Consider the following 19086-nt stretch of genomic DNA (forward strand, 5'->3'; position numbering starts at 1 on the left):
GGATTGTGGATCGGATTAAAACAATGATTATTACACTTTTTTTTTTGTTTTTGTCATTCTCTGATGCTGGTGCGACCCGCGCGACTCGAACACACTTCCCGGTGCGCTTGTTTTCATTGCGTATGACGAGCCGTAATTCATGAAGTAATAATGTACTTTTGCTCTGGCAATTCGAGAGGTGGCGCATAGTGAAGCCAAGAAATTTCGGGGCTATAAAAGAACGTCGGTTCCTTGGTTTTCTCTGTCCTATCGTCTATCGTCCAGGATACGTGCCATCGCCATCGACAGTCTTGCCGTAGCCTTGCTAGTTCGCAACGTGCACGTGAGTACGCATTTCTTTTTCTTTTTATTCTTTTTTTTCGTACGAGGTTTTTCTTGTCGGGATTGTACCTTATATGCATTCTCATCTACGGGTCAACGTCGTGTGCGAGTATGTGCGTAGTTAACGGCACGTGCCCAATATGCAGCGAGCGCACGTGTGGCCAGGTGATCGGTCGCGTACTATGTGATATCGAGGTGAGCTCTGATCATGCGCACATGTGCTATACTCCGGAATGGCATTGAGTAGAGCGCTCTTTTGAAGCGCAGAAAGACACTAAGCGTCTAATTCATGCACAACTTGCGCAAAATAGCTACACCGGATCTTGAATGAGGTCTGTCAGGGATCTGCGAATGTCACCCGGCCACATGTCATCTCTGGCATCTTTTAGGGCAGCAGAGTTCACACGCAACCGTGCCGGCCAGGAAATAAATGAGTCGTATCACGAGAAATTCCGACGCTGCTCCTGCGGTGGTGCTAAAAAAAAAAAAATAGCCACGTGAATTCTATGCGAACAGTAATCCAGCTGAAAAATTATCTAAAAGTCTTCTTTAGCGATCCTTGTTCGTCCCGTACGAGTGGTATGGTTTAGTGCCACAAAATGAGGTCAGAGTGTCATTTCGCTTCAGCCACGTGTTGTTCACAACTTAGAGCAAACATGTTCAGCAGCTTCCGCTAGCTGTATTCTTCATGGGAGGCGAGAATGTCGTGCAAAAGGATACGTGCCTAATAAGACGGCCGATTTCGCATGCTTGCACAGAAACCTTCAGCCTTATGCCGTGGATCGATTATGCTAATCAAACGGCGTTTGGAAATAGCGGACGGCTTGTGGAATCCAATGAACCCTTTAGCAAAACCTCTAAAGCAGATTCACTGCATAGAAGAAAAAAAAAAAATCAATATTGCAGCGTGCCCCGTATTCGACACGGAGACTAGGCGTAGAATGGCTCCTTATACTCGTGGCAATTGTATGCGAACATTGGCACGCTAGACAAGGTGCTGATGTCTTGCCAGCATCCTTAGGCAGAAATTGCGAGATAATTTGCAGTAGTGTCAACCCGCTTCGCAGCAAGTTTATAAGGTGGCTTACATCAGTAGCAGTGGTTCTGTACCCAACTTGCACACCAATTTCTTCTTCGGGACAGTCGCGCTTCCACACAGGCGATTTTCGTCCTTTACAAACCAGACATGTCTTTTCATTGCATTCACTGTTACATATAGTTGTAACAAAAGATTGGTCCCCTCAGTTCCTCATCTCATTAGATATTGAATTCTTACTGCAAAGTTCTAGCCTGAGTGTTGTTGCAGCAGCATTCTTGGCCTGAATTTTGACTCGTGCAGTGCTTTATGAGTGAATGAAATCGGTACAACCTTCTGGCCACCTCCTCAACTGCTTTGTCTATGCAGGATGCCGAAACCATATAGGGTTGTCAAATTCCCCGACGAGAAAGACAGCTTGGCAGTTGTGCGAACCTCGTGGCTAGCTCACAATGAAGAGCTCTGCTTCTGGCCCCAATGTGTCAGGGGGTCAGAAGTGATTACAATGATTCAACACGAAGTTGCCCCACAACAAGATTGGGGAACGTATCCCGTTGTTGTGATGGCGAGGTGCAGTAAGTGACTACATTCATAACATAATCGGCCTTTTGCTTGATTTAGTATTGCTTTAGACGCGTGAGATTAAATATAAGACTGAAATTATCTTGTAATAGGTGACACAGTTCTAAATTTTTCACATACTGGAATTTGACATTACTAAGTGTAAATTTGTGTGTGTCTACATCTACTAACACAATGCCTGTTTATCTTCTAAATAACATTACAGGAACATAATCTTCGTATAAACATCTTGGGGCACATATCACCGCTAACCTAACTTGGGATGTGCACATAGCATACATCGTAAATGACAAACCATTTGCTTGGATATGTTCGTCGCAGTTTTTCCATATCTTTCTTCATTGAAGCATCTCTTATATAACTAATTAATTATATCAAAGCTTGAATGTTCTGCATCAATATGGGATTCATTTCAGTAAAGTTCATCGCATGCTATTAAAATGATATAGAACAATACTGTTTGTACTCTACCGTCTCTTGCTGGTCGTTGCAAAATATATCGCACAGTGCTTTTTTATCATTTACATTACCATCCACACCTGTGTCACAAGTTAACTCTTCCTCCCCAGTTCATACCATGTGTCTGCGCACCCAGGTTCAAAAGGTTGCAGTGCGATCCAACAGTCTCGGCAGAACAGTAAACTGTTCGTCGCAGGCTCACCACTCAGAGATGTGGATTTCTTTTGTATTGGTATTTAATAATATTGGGGAGCTGTTGGTGCATTGTGTAAAGAATATTTGTGTAATAAATAAATATCGGAGCTTGGAAGCAACAGAAGGGAGGAAATTGACAGCTTGCTTACTCAAGAGTTTCATGGCCGTGCAAATGCATGCACATTATCTTTTTCATATATTATGAGGGAGGGGGGGGGTGCTCATTGCTAGAAAGAATAAGCACATAATGCAAACCTTGCTGGAAACGGCCTGTTCTGATGGCATTTACCTAATTGACATCTTGACAATTAGAACAAATAAAACATTGTCTCATTACTTAGCTTTGCTACTTGGATGTTGGGCGTTATGAATACTAGTTTAGTTCAACTGGACTCTGAAGAACATGCACTTACTTTTCTTTGTGTATACTGATGAGTAATTTACTGATGCAGAAGAAATAATTTTTCTCTTTAGTATCCCTTTAAGACCACGGTGGTTGGGACGAACACAGTTCTGTTGTGCCCCCCCTTAAAATTTGTCTTAAGGTTTATGCATGATGAAGCCGTGTAAATAATAAATATATAATAAATAAAATAAAGTCGTAATTATTGTTAGCAAGTGCCGTTGCATGTCCAGAAAATTAAACAACAAGCCTTTGTGGTGTCTTCTTATGCACACTTTTCTCCTGTCTAGCTTGCAGTGCCTGTAGCCTTATAGTTAGCAATGGCTTGAATATTAACAGCGCACTTTTTTGCAGTCCATTCACTCTTGTCATTTTTGACCAATAGCTTTCAGGTGCAAAACTAGCTTAGAAATTTCAATACCTTGTTTAACATCTAAACTTATAAACAGTGCACCTAGAGGCTTGCACCTCTTTGCCATTTGAATGTTTCCATTCTAAGTTATAGCAAATGCAATCTGCATTTTTGCATTGTGAAAGGGACTTGTAATAACTGGCTCTTTCTTTATTAAGATATTCTCAGGGGCATGACAGTCTGATGTGTCATAACATTGGCTATGGGCACTGTGGAACTGAAAACTTGCAAAGATTAAAACAAAACAATGGCAAACTAATCTTGTAGTGTCATTCTTCAGTTCCTGTGTTATGTTAATTTGTACCGCTGATACTTTGATGTCATCAGAGCTGTGCAACCTTGTGCACAATGTCTGCAGTTTGCTGTGGGCATTTTCAGTGGTCACAAATTTCTTGTTCATGACATTTGTCTGTTGCAGAATGTTGCCTGCACAGCTTAGCAGCTTGCTTGTTCTAGTGTCTGTTATAATCTGGATTGAAATATTTGTTCTTTGTTCAAAGGCACTTACGAAAAGGCAACGAGAAGAGCAAAAAGAGCAGAAGCTCTGTCTGGTGTGGACACAACAGAGCAGTCGGGTAATTGCTTCTGTTCTCTTTTCTTTCTTTTTTTTTTTAATGCTTGCGCTTATGGGAGAGGGGAAGGCAAATTTAGATCAGGGCTACATTTACAGAGCAGTCGCTTTGCTGACGGCTGACCAGGAAGCTAGCAGATGTAGGCATCGGGCAGAACTGGCAAGTCGAAGTGCATGCAATAAACGCTAGCAGGATGCAGTACAGCAACTTCCAGATTAATTTAACTTTGTGTTGCCATGTGCTTGCCTCCTGGGTAGCTCTATAACTGTCCCAAAAAATGGTGGTATATTATTGAGTACATGAACCAAATTTCTTTTACTGCAGTACTTTTTTTTTTTCTTCAAGGAAGCTGTATGGATTTTCTCTCCCCCCCCCCCCCTTTTTTTTTTTTTGAGCTTCATCCTATTTAAGCAGCCCACTTTTTCTTTCACGACTACCTTTGCCTTGAAAATTTCTGAATTGTTAACTTGGTATGCAGTGTGTTCCACGTAACTTGAGCCAAACTAAAAATATGCAAATGCCATGTAGCTGGACCAAACCAAGCTGTTTTTTGCTGTTGCTTCGTGATACTGAGATTTCTTTTTAAGTTCTCTCTAACTTCATTAATCATCTTCTCAATTTAGATGAAAAGTGCCAATGACAACATTGTAGAAAATGAAAAATTCCCGATACAGCTTCCTGTTGCTTGCTCAATACGTGCTACATAAAATTGTTTTTCCAAGTATGAAAGAAGCCTGCGAATACACGCAAAGTGCCTTGAGCAGCCAGTCGTGTGGCAATTTTGCATGTATTAGCGGGCTTGTTTCACTCTCGGAAAAACACTTTTATGTAGCATGTATTGAGCAACAGAAAGCTGTATCGGGAGTTTCTCATGTTGCTCTACAATTTCCTCCTTGCCACTTTTCATTTAGTTATAATACTGGAAAGTTAATTAAGACTATGTGTTTAAGCAGAATGTAAAAATAATCTGAGCAGCTCCTAGCGATGGCAAGCAACATTACCTTGGTTCGTTCCGCATATTTTCAAAGTTTGGCTGAAGTTATGTGAAACACCCTGTATAGTGCCTCAAAAATAATTGTACATGCATAAATCTTCAGGCAATGATGCTTGCCATGGAGATGACGACGAGGATGCAGCTTCATCGCCTCGACTGGAGCTGCCTGCACCGCCCTGTAAGCTTTTGATACAATAACTATGCAATGTGTTTATTGACTGGTCTTTTTATTAGGGTTCTTAAAATCAATGCAGTCACCATTAGGGTCTAACACATGTGCGATGACCAGCCAAGTATGAATTTTCCGACAAAGTTGAATTTTAGGATCTGAATAACAAAAATTTCGTCCCATGGAAATATGTGGGCTTCAGCCACAACCTTTGGTTGGGATCTAATACACTGGAGTTGACTTAATGGATGTCTGCTGTAGTAGCACCTTCATTTTGCCTGCGGCTGCAAAGCTTGTCACTGTGTTGCTGTGCAGACCAGTATGCACAAGTCGGCCTTTGTTTTGGCTTATCTGAGCGACAAATATAAAAGCTGATGACACTGAAACTCTCTTGCTATTTTCATGCTCTAAAGCAGCACTGAACCACCTGTTGATCTTGCCAAGCAAACATTCTGCATGTAGCAGATGGCGCTAACAAGCAGTCCGTACCGTCAACTTTCCAAAAGGCTTCTGCTCTACATGTTTTTTAAGTGGTGGCCAGCTTCCAGTTGACATTATATGGTACCAGCCCATAGAGAATGGTCATTGTGAAATTTTTTTTGATGAATTACTTGTGTTCACACCCTGCCAGATTCATTACAGATTATTAGGAAGTCAAAACCAACAATTGTTAATGCATTGCCACCCTTTTATCACTAGAATGTTTTTTTCTCAGGCCCATCCATAAGTTTGCTTTGGAAAAGTAAAGGTGAGGTGTGATAGACCTGCCATTGTTACTGGCACTGCCCCTGCTGGAAAGAACCATTGAATTGAGGGGTAATAAGGAACGTATATATCATGCTTTTAATTCCTTTGAGGCCTTTTTAAAAAAAATTCTTGAGTTGTATTCCTTGAAAGATGCTGCACTCATCGGCAGAATTTGTTTCTCAGATCTCGAAAACTGTTCTCCAGGGCCCCCTTTACATGTAGCTATCAAACGGGCTATGTGCTTACAAATGCCTAGAGCTCTTCCAGGAAGGCAACCTTTAAATGTTCGCAAGAAGTTTAGAGAGATTTTAAGAAGTTCCTACAATCTATAAAATGGCCCATTGTATGCTAAGCCCTCATCCTTTGTCACAGGCATGTTTGAAAAGTGATTTTAATAGTGCATTTAAAAAACAGCGTCCCCAAAAACAAACTTCTTTGTATGCCTTTTCGGCTTTATTGTACATTGTGCTGATGATGGCCTACCTTGAGTCCCGTTTTTGTAACTCCACCAGATCGCTATACGAAACTCGGAAGTTATCAAGCAACTTTATTTTTATATCGCACCATATTGTGTGCAATGCTATTTCAAGAGCAGTTGGCGTTCTCAATGTTCCATTTCGTAGAAAATTTGGACACATCAAATCAAGAACTTACGAAAGCACCACTGCGTATGCCCTCTTTTCTATTCTATGTCTATTCTATTCTATGTCTTTTCTATTCCTGTCTGCACTCGGTCACTGCGATGCTTATGCAAGACAAGGATGGAAATAGCACTTCTATTGGTATATTTCAAGCTGGTTACAATGATTACTACACTAGGGATGCAAGGGCTGCTACGCTATGCACACATTATGCCAGAACTAAGCAGAATGTCTGCAATTGTACAATATTTAGGCAATATAGAAATGAAGGAAATGTGTGCCCACAAGGTTTCTTGCAGCGAATCATGGGCTGGGGTTTTCTTGTTTATTTAATGGTCTATAAAAAATAGCAGTTTGTTGCTCTGTTATTCTGGCACTAATTGTGGATTTTCGCTCCTCAGCCCTAGCTGCACCAGCTCATGAGAGCATCACGGGCACATCCCTGGAGCCAGGTGGAAATGGAGGCCCTGAGGAGATGATGCGTGAGTCTCCTTACATCTTTACATGGCCTATAAAAGTTGATTAATTTTGAGGTTGCTGTTATCCGACAATGCATTGTTCGCACCTAAAGGTATGACACAAATCATCATCATTTATTGTTCCCTTAAGGGCCCCATTTGGGGTATTACATAAGGGGGAGGCAAAACAATAATACAAACATCTAATGAATAGTCATGTACAAAGCAAAAAAAAAAAGGCAACAACTGAAAAGACACTAAAAAGAACAGGTTTTTGCATAATTAGCTGCAAATATGGGTGGTTAGTAACTCTCGAAATTTCGAAAGAATGTTGTTAAAACATTTATTAAAATAACCATAAAAAGTTGCTGCCCCCAGAAAGTGGATCCATCAGGGGAGGGGGAGGGGCGAAGGAGGGGGTCAATTCAGATATTATTGACCAAATGTTATCTATCTTTCTGCAGCAGAAAGCTTTAGACTTTGAAATCGTGATGTTATTAGAAATGTCTCTCCTGCATCATATTTTAAGAAGAGCACAATGTGTTCAATGGCTATCTTAAATAAGTGCCATAGGTATGGTGCAAAGTTTCTACAGGCAGATGTTTTCCAACCCTTGGATGCTTAAGCAAAAATGATGACGTATGTTTTAAAGAAATAATTTCGCTAACCTTCAAAGTACTCCCCATTAACCACAATAGCTTGGTTCCACTTCTCTTCCTATTGCTGAAAGCCCTCTTGGAAGTCCTTCAGTTAAGCCCTCCGGCAGCAATGTCCTTTCCTTTTGAATCGTAGTCCCGTCCCCGAAACCCCTGAGCACCAGTTTGCATATGGGGAACAGAAAACGTTGCATGGTGCTACATGTAGCTAGCAGGGAGAGTTTTCTCACAGTTTGTACACTAGGCAACAGACACAACCACATGCAAGTGTAGTTGACTTGCTATATGCATGGCAAGATTGGATTGCACATTCACTCTTGCGCTCCAGTCTGACCATGCTACGTGGCGCGGACTTGCTGTGCTGCAATGATAGTACACAAATCCAAACTGTGGATTTCAAAGCTTTAGCAAAAGTTCATTACGAAGCGATATCTGTCAAGGTGTCTAGCCAGGACTGGCTGGAAGCAATGTTAGCCCAGCCTAGGTGTACAGTGGTTTGTGTTCACTGTAGATGCCAACTGCCATTCCATGCGAAGTGTGGCCTGTGTATGTGTGGTTCGAGGCTAGTTAAGTGTTCAAAACTGATCGAAATTAGCTAGGCCCTACTGCTACAACACTGATAAGCAGTGTGGCCAAAATTTCATTACTATGTGGGTGGGTGCACCTGAGCATCAGCAGACAATAGTTGGCTTCTCCTGGAAGTGCAGATTTTCACTTATTTGAGCCTGTTTAGTAAACTGTGTCTATAAATATACCTAGTAACAGCCAGGCAGAAGTGCACAATTTTTTTAATTGGTGTTGGATATGGGCCAATGGCAGCGCTGTCTGGGAATGTGCACACTCGCGTCAAGGGGCAGTTGCCAGCCGCCCCAAGAGGTTGAGGAGAAGGCTTCTGTGGAAAAGAAGGTTTGAGAAAAAGATGACTCCGCACTCCACTTCTGAGCTGTACGTACTGCACACAAGTGCAAAATTTGGCTGAGGTACAGTAACGTGTGCTATCTGCAGAAGGCGTTTTTCACTAAGCCTGTGGTGTGGTTAAGGAAAATCTGCATTTAGAATTTTTATAAAATGTGATTACTTCTAGAAGAAGCCCAAGTATTGTCTAGCCACACTGCTTATTGGTATTGTATCCGTCAGGTCTCTCTAATTTCGATTCATTTCGAGAACATTTGACTAGCCTTGAACCACAGTCGACTTAAGGTGAGACCACATATTCACTTGCTAGCTCACTCTCGCTCCTGGCTGCTCCTGTATAGATGAATTGATAGACTTATTAAACTGTTGACAATGCCTCTAAATGCAGCATTTGGATGTGGCTACTATATCCGTAGGACAAGTTGGTGCAATTCAAAGCCGATCCAGACCACTTAGCACGGCCAGAATTGAGCATAAGCGCACACACTCCAGTCCTGTCGTGCGCCAGAGCAAAAGCAATACAGTTGCATGTAGCTGTATCTGCTATGGAACATTGATACCGCAGTCACTGCGATAAGCCTACTCGCTGAGCTCATTGTGGCTTGCTGAGGTGCTCCGAGTGGTTTCTGGGCAGTGTCTTTCCAATCGCTAGTAACCACAGCAGGGTGTGGCATTTCCTGAGGCACCTGACGTTTCTGTGCAGTTGTGAGTAAGAGCAGGAGCAAGAGAGAAAATCTCGGGACTTTTGCTCCTTGAATATGTGACTTTGCTTAGGTACTACAGAGAAGTTTCTATGCTTGCCTTGTATGCATTCGTCCCTAGGTGTGCCGCCATTGTGGAGTGGGGTTGAGGTTAAGATCCGACACTGGCTGCCAGCATTGTAAAGCAGGTATGCAGTGGGAACGGACGCCCTATTTGGTGATCACTGTGTCTAAAGGTACATCAGACAAACTTTTCTTGCGGATGCAGCGTTGGTGCCAAGTCAGTCATGCTGGATTATACCTTTTTGGCGCCTTGCGGTGCTCTATGCTAAAAAACAAAAAACCACTGATTTTTCTTGGAGAGCAGCAAGGGCTGTAGTAGAGGCTAGGCATGCTCTCCTGGAGCACTATCTTTGCTCTTGCAGGCTTTTCATATGCTGCTCTCCCTGACATTTCAGCAGCATTTTTGACTGATCCTGTTTGAGTGAAATAAGCACACGGCACCTTAGCAACTGCGGATGAACGCTATTGCCTGAAACACCACAGGCGACGCTTTGATGTCATGCTGTGAGGATTAGGCACTGTGCCTTCTAAATTTTATGAGGCCGGGCCGCATATAATGCGGCCCGGCCTCTACTGCATGGTCCCTACTTCTCCCCTGGAAAAATCGGTGATTTTATATTGAAGGCTGGCACGAGAAATATATCATCCAGCACGGCTGACTCAGCATGAGCACTGCAAGTACAAGAGAGTTTGTCCGGCACAGTGATCTCCAAATTGGGCATCGGTACCCACTGCGTCACCTGTTTCACCGCGCCAGCATCCGGGCGTAATCTTGACCCCACTCGACAATGCAGGCACGCCCAGGGACAGATGCATACAACACAAGCAAAGAAACTTCTCCTTAGTGCCTAGGCAGCGAGATATTCAAGGCGCAAATGCCCACACATTTCACAAATGCCTGCCTAAATGCAAATATCCTACTGGAACAGGTCGTCTGCTTCCGAAGTTGCATATCTTTGAGGTGTGCCACGATCATGGCCGGAGCTCTTTATGAGTGAACATAAATAAATGTTTCGTTCACTTGTCAAAAATTGTACCATTGCCATAAGTGTGAAAAAAATGTGGCTTGTTGCTTTGTGTGTCAAAGCTGCATGTAGCTATCTGGTAGACTAGGAGAGCAAAGGTATGCGACACTGTACTCCATTGTAAGTTTAGGAACAGTCTCAGAGTTTTGGTGCATTGTAGGTGCCAAAATCGGAAGTAGTGGTATCTTCGTGAGCACACAAATTCAAATTTAAACTGCCCACCGTGGTGACATTTAATACGTGGAGGGTTGTAGGTATGCCCCGCTCTGCCGTAGCTTTCGCAGTGCAAAGGCATTGAAGGACCAGGAGCCCCGCGGAGGGGATCAGGGCGATCTTTGATTGCTTCTGCTGAATGCATTCTACTTCTTACGGCAAAGTATTTTTGAAATGGTTTATTTTAACTTCAAACGCATTTCTTGAATACAATAAAATGTGGTTCAGGGCCTTTGAGATGTCGTTACTTTATGCAACAGGCAAGAAATTTTAGCATAAAGAAAAACAACCTGGCACATCTAAACACGTAGCAGTTTAACTCGGCATACTATGATGCATACAGCTGCACGCTTAGTCTTGTGTATGCATCTTGTTAGTATGTTTACTTGTGCTTTAGTTCACCAGCTGTCTCAGTACTTTGCTCTGTTGCTTTACTACTTCATATCTAAATTTTCTTCCTTCATACCTTCAGTTTATAACAATGGAATTTTTGAATGTAGGTCAAGCACATAGAACTCGTTCTTTCACAGCACTTTGATAATGTAACTTGTGGAAAATAGTAACTACTTCACTGTTCTCATGAAAAGCAAGAACAAAGCGTTATCCTTACTGGTCCTACTTACTTTCATGACATCTTTAAACAGATTCACACCTACAGTTTAGCATTTGCACAGGTCCTTGAAATCTTTGAAATTGAATGTGTTTTCAAGGCCCTTGAAAAGCCTTTGAATTTCATGAGTGATACAATCTAAAATCGATTATGCGACTCTCTTTCTATGGTGAATCAATGTGGACCCGGCAAACTTCCCACGTTAAAAACAATAGCATAAAAAGCTGACACCGCCGCGAGTGCTCGGGCATTTCGTTTCGTATGACTTGCATAGAACTGGAAAAGCCCCACACTGGGTAAGAGCAAGACACCGGCACTTGGTGTTGGCTCTCATCCCATGTTTATGGTGCTTTTATCACGCCTCGTTAGAAGCTAGAAGTAAGGAACTTGCGAATGATGAAGGCTGGACATTTTGAATATAACTTTTTGTATTTATGGTGCAATAAAGCTACCTAAAGTGTTTTGGAGGTGTTATAGTAAAAAGTGGCACATGTGATGCTGTTCTGCAACCTGAAAAGGCTTTGGCTTGGCCTTGAAAGTCTTTGAATACCCGTGAACTTTTGTCGCTGAGACCTGTACGGATCCTGGTACTTTTACTTTTACCAGTGTGCTCTGGAACAACCAATCAAATGCGCCACAAATGCATTCCTTCTGCTATGAAATAAATCTTCTTGTGTTTCAGCGGTGATGCTGCGGGTGCTGCGGGTGCAGCTAGAGGTCAGGCAGCAGAACAGAGAGCTGCATCATGAGCTGCAGCAGCTGAGGCACGAGGTACGGGTCATGTCTGAGAGGCTACATGAAATTGAGTCTCTCGACAGGACCCGTACCGCGCCTCAACCTGCCCAGCATACGGTGCCTGCCAGTCTCCCTCGGCTGCCTGCCAACAGCTTGGAGGAACTGGAAGCAGCCGAGGCAGCGGTAGGCGACGACGCTGTGGCTGCCACCTTGGTTTGTACTGCCCATTTATTTTTAATTGTAAGGCTATGTGACATGTAGATGTTCTGTGCTGTTTCATGAACCATGCTGTCGGGTCTATGTTAACTACCTATTGAGCGTCGCACACACTGAAGATTTTATAGAAATAATTTTTTTCCCTGCTGTATAGCTTCTAATGGCATATCTGGACTGTGCCTACATTCTTTAGCATCCATCTAAATGTAAGTGTACACTAGTATAGCAGTGTGCCAGTGGCTGCCAGGATCAAATGTGTGAGCTTAAGCTCAGCAACGCCATAGCCACTAAGCTACCTTAGTGGCTTGCTCTCTCTGTAGAGATACATTTATGACTCAAGAATAGGTTGTTAAGATGATAAAAAGCATTGCTGACACAAAGGGGCAAACTGTGCCAGCTTTCTGTAAAAGGACGCAGTGCAGAACACTTGTGAATAAATTATTTTTGTTGGACTAGTTGATCCCTTGTGAATGATAAATATCAGTACAAACAAGTGGGACACGGTACAGAAAAAGAGGGGTGGTAACTGTATTGAAGTCATTTTAATGTGCAGTTTTTTGAAAAAAAAATTGTTTGAAAATTGCATTACAATTGGATATGTACTCAAAACAGCATTTGCAGAGTCTACTGTACAGGCTGTTGAATTGCCCCATTGCTTGCATACTAACCAGCACTATCGCATTTTTTTTCTTCTGCTACAAGTCCATGAAACAAACTCCTCAACTATGTAGTTTCATGCAGTGATTCAAAGCATTTTCCAGAACACTAGCAATTACTTTAGGGATGTAAACACACATACACTGCAGCCACTGTTACTTTTTATTCCGCTACTTGCATTTTTCAGCACCTTGTTTTATCTGCCTCTATGCTACATTATATATGAGTATTTATTATGGGCTTATTTTCCATGCCTGAATGCCAAAGGTTAGGTGGGAAAGTCAGTCAACTTGCAAACAGCTCGAACCATTTCATATGAACATTTATGGTGAAAACAAATGCCAACCATAGTGAACAAGGCTCCCACAAAGGGGTCACAACATTGTTCTAAATATTTTTTCACCTTGGTTGCCATCTGTTGTTTTTCACCATGCTTCTTCCTGATCATGTTAGACCTGCAATAAATGTAACCTTGACCAAAATAATGTTGTCGAAGGGGTTAGGTGTTCTGGCTTCTGTGTAGAAGCCGAGACTTCTAATCCTTTCGACAAACAAGTCAAAGCAAGTGTCAAACCTTCCAATGTCGTAAGTGGCTACCTTCTGTGCCATGATGTGATGGGGGAGAAAGCTGAGCCAAACCTGGCTGTAGAACATCTATTGTAATAAATTATTTAGCACGCTCTGGGGTTTGCCAGTATAATTCTCGGGTTATAGAGTCCCGCACTTTTACTTAAAGGGATAGACAACTGCTCGGAACATGAATTGAGAAAACCACACTTATGAAAATATTTCCTATCCTACTGGGTAAAACGAGCCATCTTTTTCTCATTAAACATGTATTTATATTCTTCATCCTTTGCAAAAGGTCGTGGAAAATGACCTTTGACTCCTCATGCAGCAAGAACATATTCATAACAGCCCTGAAGAGGATGGAAAACTCGGGTCGTGTTAGTATTCATTTATAAATGAGGAACAGCGCACTGAAAACGGAAGGTGAAAGGAAACGTAGACACACCACAACTTCACTTTCAACTGGAATATTTATTGAATGAACGAGTTAATATACACTTGAACTGCATATTCACCTGCAAGGCACTGAACAATTCATGACATGCATTTGTGGTTAGATTAGGTGACACTAAACAATAATGAATTAAAAAAAAAGCCAGTTTGCTGCTTGGCCATCAACAATTTGCGTGGTCTACAGCGGAAATTGCTTTTTGTTGGAGTGCTATTGACGGCTGGCTAATGCATTCTGGTCCTGCTTTCTGTATTCTATAAGTCTCACAAATTTGACATGTCAATTGGTCTGGGTGGCGAAAAAGAATCTAGGTCATCGTGAATTCTGCAGTGCACCCATAGTCACGGCAATGCATTGCTAAGTGCGAGGAGCAAACAGTGCCTTTCAGTCCATTTTGGTGCTCCCTCATGGGCACGTTTACACACTGCACTAATTGTCCCACATACACTTGGCCACACCTGAGGGGGATGCTGTACATGATTGCAATGGTGCAAGGCATAAACATATCAGTTCGCCTAACCGGGCAGACATCTTTTGCATTTGCACCTCTTTCCACGTGTTTTCTTACCACTGCGCAGACACTACCCAATTTTTTTTTTTTTTTTTTGCTAAGAAAAGACCACATCTAGGCCATGCCAAGATCCCACCTTTTTCAACCTTTGCAAAAGCTGGTGGAAGTGTCGCATAATGGCTACCTTCTTCCTTTTCCCTTGGTGAAAAGAAAAAAAAAGTTTCTTTTTAGACCAAGAAAATCGTTGATAGCAGAGCAGCACGCTGGTTTTGATTTTTGTTAATTCATTATTGTTTGGTATCATGTAAGCTAACCACGAATGCACGTCACTAATTGTTCACTGCCTTGCAGGCACATGTCCAATTCAAGTGTGTATTAACCTATTTGTTCAATTAATTTTCCAGTTGAATTTTCCAGTTTGTGATGGTTGCTGTTCAGTGCGCTGTTCCTTATTTACCATGAATCGGAGAACTATCGCGTGACTTTCCATTAGTGTTCATGGTTCATAATAAGTTTATTAGTACTGCAGTGCCGTCCACTTTTTCTGTTATTTCTTTCATTTAGAATGTGCGGACAAGCCTTTGTTAGTCGTGGGTATAAAAGTGGCGCTGCCTTTATTTTCGATGGGTTACCGTATTTACTCGCACAATGATCGCGCTCGCGTAATGATTGCACATCTGAATTTTGTCGTCAAAATTAGATTGTTTTGTCTAGCTAATGATGATCGTGCTTACCATCTGTCGAATGCTGTCAAATGCTATGCAAACGACTCTTGAAGACATACCAAGCGGTCTGCACACACCAAACATCCTTAAGCAGATGCCCCATATCATTCCTTTCATCACTTTCCGCACTTCCATGAAAAAGAAAAGCTACAACCACACTTGCCTTGGCTTTATTATTTGTAGGCTTCATTATGGTTTACCAACAACAAAAAAAGGCGCCTTTCGATTCTTCTCGTTTACACTCGTGGGCAGGCAACCGCAACTAGTCTCGAGTGGCAACTATAGTGGCCATGCTTACACTAATACATTAGAAGTGTACCCTATTCACACGCCGACGCTTGTAATATAGCTAAGATATTCGCCTACCCTTAACGGAAACATGCCGTATTAGGATAGTGAAGACAAATGCAGAAGTTTCCGCAGCATGCCTGCCATGTGTTTCTATATCACTGACGGCTACGCGCACCCATCTGTTTCTGTGCCCTCAAAGTGGACACGGCTATGTTATTGTCGCAAACTTGTTATTCATTACTGATAGAGAAGAAACCGTTTCAATGCACGTAATAGACTCGCAAGAAGAACAAGAAGTCTCATTCGGTGCGTTCTGCTTGCTCCGCTGGCCGCCATATTTGTTTTGGTGTCCCACACTGTTACAGCGGCAGCCGCCTGCTTGTTGACCTGTTGTAATCCCGCAGCAAAATTATTTTCGCGAGAAATTTAACCTGCGTAATGATTGCACCCCTGAATTTGCTACACATTTTTTTTACAAGAAAGTGCAGTCATTATGCGAGTAAATGCAGTAGTTGGCTTGGCAAGTCTATCAACTAAATAACGACAACTGGGGCCAGCCAGACATGATGTAGGTGTAAGGTCTGGCAACGCTAACTTACTGTACCAGCTTTTTATTTTCCAAAGTGGTTGACAAGGTCAAAATGTAGATGGTTGATCACAGTTGCGCTCACTCCTGTGAAAGTAGAATGATGAGCTGCTTTCATAATTTGCGAAGTGGGCTATCTGCATTGCTCTCACTTCTCGGTGTTGTGTTGCTAGAGGAGGGACTCTTCTTTTTTTAGAGGCTGCTCAAGTAGAAATATTCTTTATAAAATATCCACAGTAACATTGCTGAGAGTGAGCATTTCGTTGCAGTTTAACGAAATTAAGTCCCTAAAAATAGATTCAGTCCATTTAACAAAATTATGGAAATCTGGAATTATGATGGTATGTCAGTAGCTGTTTTGTGCCACAAATGTGTGTGTATTTGTCTTTCCTGCACACTGATGTTGCATCTCCTAATTATGCACTGCAAATTTGCATGTGAATAGAATTGGTGTGCTTACAGTAATTTTAATGATGGTGAAAGCTTGGCAAGGTAGTTACTATGAAACATGGTTACAGTACTAAGGATGATCAAACGCAAACATGAAATGTACTGAACAGACAGATCTGATACACTTCGTGTTTGTCTTCCAGTAACACAGGTGTTGTGGAGCACATTTACAATTAAAGAGCACTGCCTCACAACCCTCTTGTAGCAAAAATGTCTTGCTTTGCACTCGGCTAAAAATTATATTCTAGCAGTATTGGGCTTTTCTCAACATGACGACACTGCCGCCTTAGTCCTCATTTCCACATTTCTGACATTTTTTTTTTTTTCCAGCGCAAGCACCTCCTACATATAGGAGGGACGTCTCTGCGTGAGGTGGCATCGAATGCCATGAAGGCTGTAATGGCACATCCGGTGCAAGTGCTTTACAGCCTTCATGGCAGAAAAGGCAAGCGAGCCTTCATTAATTTGAAGCTTTGCCGTATAGTCACAGGTAAGGTTTCCTTGGCCATCTTCTTGAAGTCTTGTGTATACAGCCGAACTTTCCATTGAATGACTTGCATAGCAAAATATTATATCCTGGCCAAAATCCTATGTTTCATATGAATTGTGAACCTCTACAGTGAACGAACTTGGGCGTCCCTGTCAGCTGGTTTCATTATTTACTATGAAATCCACATAGCGCACCCACCACGGCCATCACAGATGTAACCAAGATGTGCTCTGGTGCTAGTGCCAATGGCAGCGTAGGTGGATTGCTTGACAAGCATGCCGATCGATTGCTAAACTAGTACGCTCTGTTGTAATACATCAGCGGGCGAGACGGTTGATGAATATGTCTCGGTTGGTAAAAACATGGTATAATGATCACTGATGACATCAATGCTATGTTAGGGTGGAAAAGCAGGAATGCCAACGAAGCCAACAGAGATGAATATCCTGTAAATGGATCAAGAATTTTGACGGCGAGGAAGGTGCTAGCAGCATTTGATGGTCTGCAGCTTTACTTTGCATAGCTCCTGCATTTTGCCGCAGAACATGCTGTGAACCTCGATTCAATAAGGTTTGCTGCAGTTGCTCATTCTCTCGCATGAAGTGTGCACTAAAGACTTAACAACTTATCGCTAAGTCTCTTGAGTTCATAATGAAGGTTTTAGTTTGTTAATACGTCTGCCCTGCTCTATTCTGGGTTATCTTTATGGTGCATGATATTTGCAATGAACTTACTTAGGATGAAGGATTTTGAACGTCTCAAGCACACTGTATGTTGTATGTACTATTTGTGGTCTTTCTGTTTGTGTGCAGATGTTGTCTGTGAGAAGGGCCACGTCGACGTGGTAGAGGCCCAGAGCTTCTTGAAGAAGTGGTTGCCAGGGTCTGTGGACAGGGGTGGCGGCAGGAAGAGGCGTTTCGCCGAAACGTTCGCAGCAGAGGACCCCAGTGATCCCTGCCCTCGAGACGGGGATCATTGCTTGACCCCTGCTGCCCTCTCCCTACCCCACCCTTGCCCTCGGAGCCCTGGCCCGTCCGACCCCAGCCGTCCAGCTGCCTCCCCTGCAGATGTGTAGTTCTGCACAAGACCTACAGCCATGTGATCTATAAATAAATAAGTTATTTTCATTTACAATTTGCTTGCATCTGCAGGACTTCCTTCCTGCACTTATTTCCATCACATTTTAGCTAATAGTATAGGCAGTAAGCCCGCACACAAGTAACGAAATGGCTGAGCACTGGCTATGCTGGAAAAACATTGGATACAAAATGGCTGAGCACCGGCTATGCTGGAAAAAAATTGGATACAGAATGGCTGAGAACCGGCTATGCTGGAAAAACATTGGGTACAAAATGGCTGAGCACTGGCTATGCTGGAAAAACATTGGGTACAACATGGCTAAACACTGGCTATGCTGGTAAAACATTGGATACAAAATGGCTGAGCACCGGCTATGCTGGAAAAACATTGGGTACAAAATGGCTGAGCACCGGCTATGCTGGAAAAACATTGGGTACAAAATGGCTGAGCACTGGCTATGCTGGAAAAACATTGGGTACAACATGGCTAAACACTGGCTATGCTGGTAAAACATTGGATACAAAATGGCTGAGCACCGGCTATGCTTGGAAAAACATTGGATAGAAAATGGCTGAGCAGCGGCTATGCTGGAAAAACATTGGGTACAATATGGCTCTGCACTGGCTATGCTGGAATAACATTGGATACAAAATGGCTGAGCACTGGCTATGCTGGAAAAACATTGGATACAGAGTGGTTGGGCACTGGCTCTATGCTGGAAATACATCGGATGCTACAATGGCAAAAGGTAGGGCCAATGTTGGCTTGAACATTGGCTGGACCTTGGATCGGGTTGCACTTTGCCAAAATGCCAAGATTGGGCCAACATTGGCACCAATATTTGCCAGCATTGGGCCATGCTTGGTCCAATGCTGGTGTGCTGCCTGGGATAAGCCTAAACTTTTCGAGGAGTTCATTCGCGATCCTGATACACTGCCAAATTCTTCTATTATCGATACTACCTGTTTAACACTGGGGTTATCCGTGCAGAAGAACGCTAGATCAGCTGCATAAGCAAACACTTTTACTTCATTACCCAGTATATTGAAGCCATGGATGTGTCTCGACTGAATTACGCTTAAGCATAGCGGTTCCAGGTAAAGGGCGAATAGTAGTGGGGACATCGGGCATCCTTCTTTTACTGATGAGCAA

General features: G+C 42.7%; 1 protein-coding gene across 1 annotated transcript; it reads left to right on the top strand.

The window, feature by feature from the left end:
* The first annotated feature begins 255 nt into the window (after window positions 1-255).
* On the top strand, window positions 256-17988 carry LOC129381971 (uncharacterized). The gene is made up of 8 exons (XM_055065286.2): window positions 256-322; window positions 1727-1932; window positions 3909-3983; window positions 5078-5152; window positions 6933-7013; window positions 11855-12120; window positions 16695-16854; window positions 17667-17988. The coding sequence occupies exons 2-8, from the start codon at window positions 1728-1730 to the stop codon at window positions 17927-17929; spliced, it is 1125 nt and encodes a 374-aa protein (XP_054921261.1). The 5' UTR covers window positions 256-322; window position 1727; the 3' UTR covers window positions 17930-17988.
* The last annotated feature ends 1098 nt before the right edge of the window (window positions 17989-19086 follow it).

Source organism: Dermacentor andersoni, chromosome 10 (assembly GCF_023375885.2).
Source record: "Dermacentor andersoni chromosome 10, qqDerAnde1_hic_scaffold, whole genome shotgun sequence".
Lineage (NCBI taxonomy): Eukaryota > Metazoa > Arthropoda > Arachnida > Ixodida > Ixodidae > Dermacentor > Dermacentor andersoni.

Coding starts and splice junctions, on each gene's coding strand:
- LOC129381971 (XM_055065286.2), top strand. CDS start 1,728: ATGCCGAAACCATATAGGGTTGTCAAATTCCCCGACGAGAAAGACAGC. Junction 3,984..5,077: donor GGACACAACAGAGCAGTCGG/GTAATTGCTTCT, acceptor ATAAATCTTCAG/GCAATGATGCTTGCCATGGA. Junction 5,153..6,932: donor GGAGCTGCCTGCACCGCCCT/GTAAGCTTTTGA, acceptor TTCGCTCCTCAG/CCCTAGCTGCACCAGCTCAT.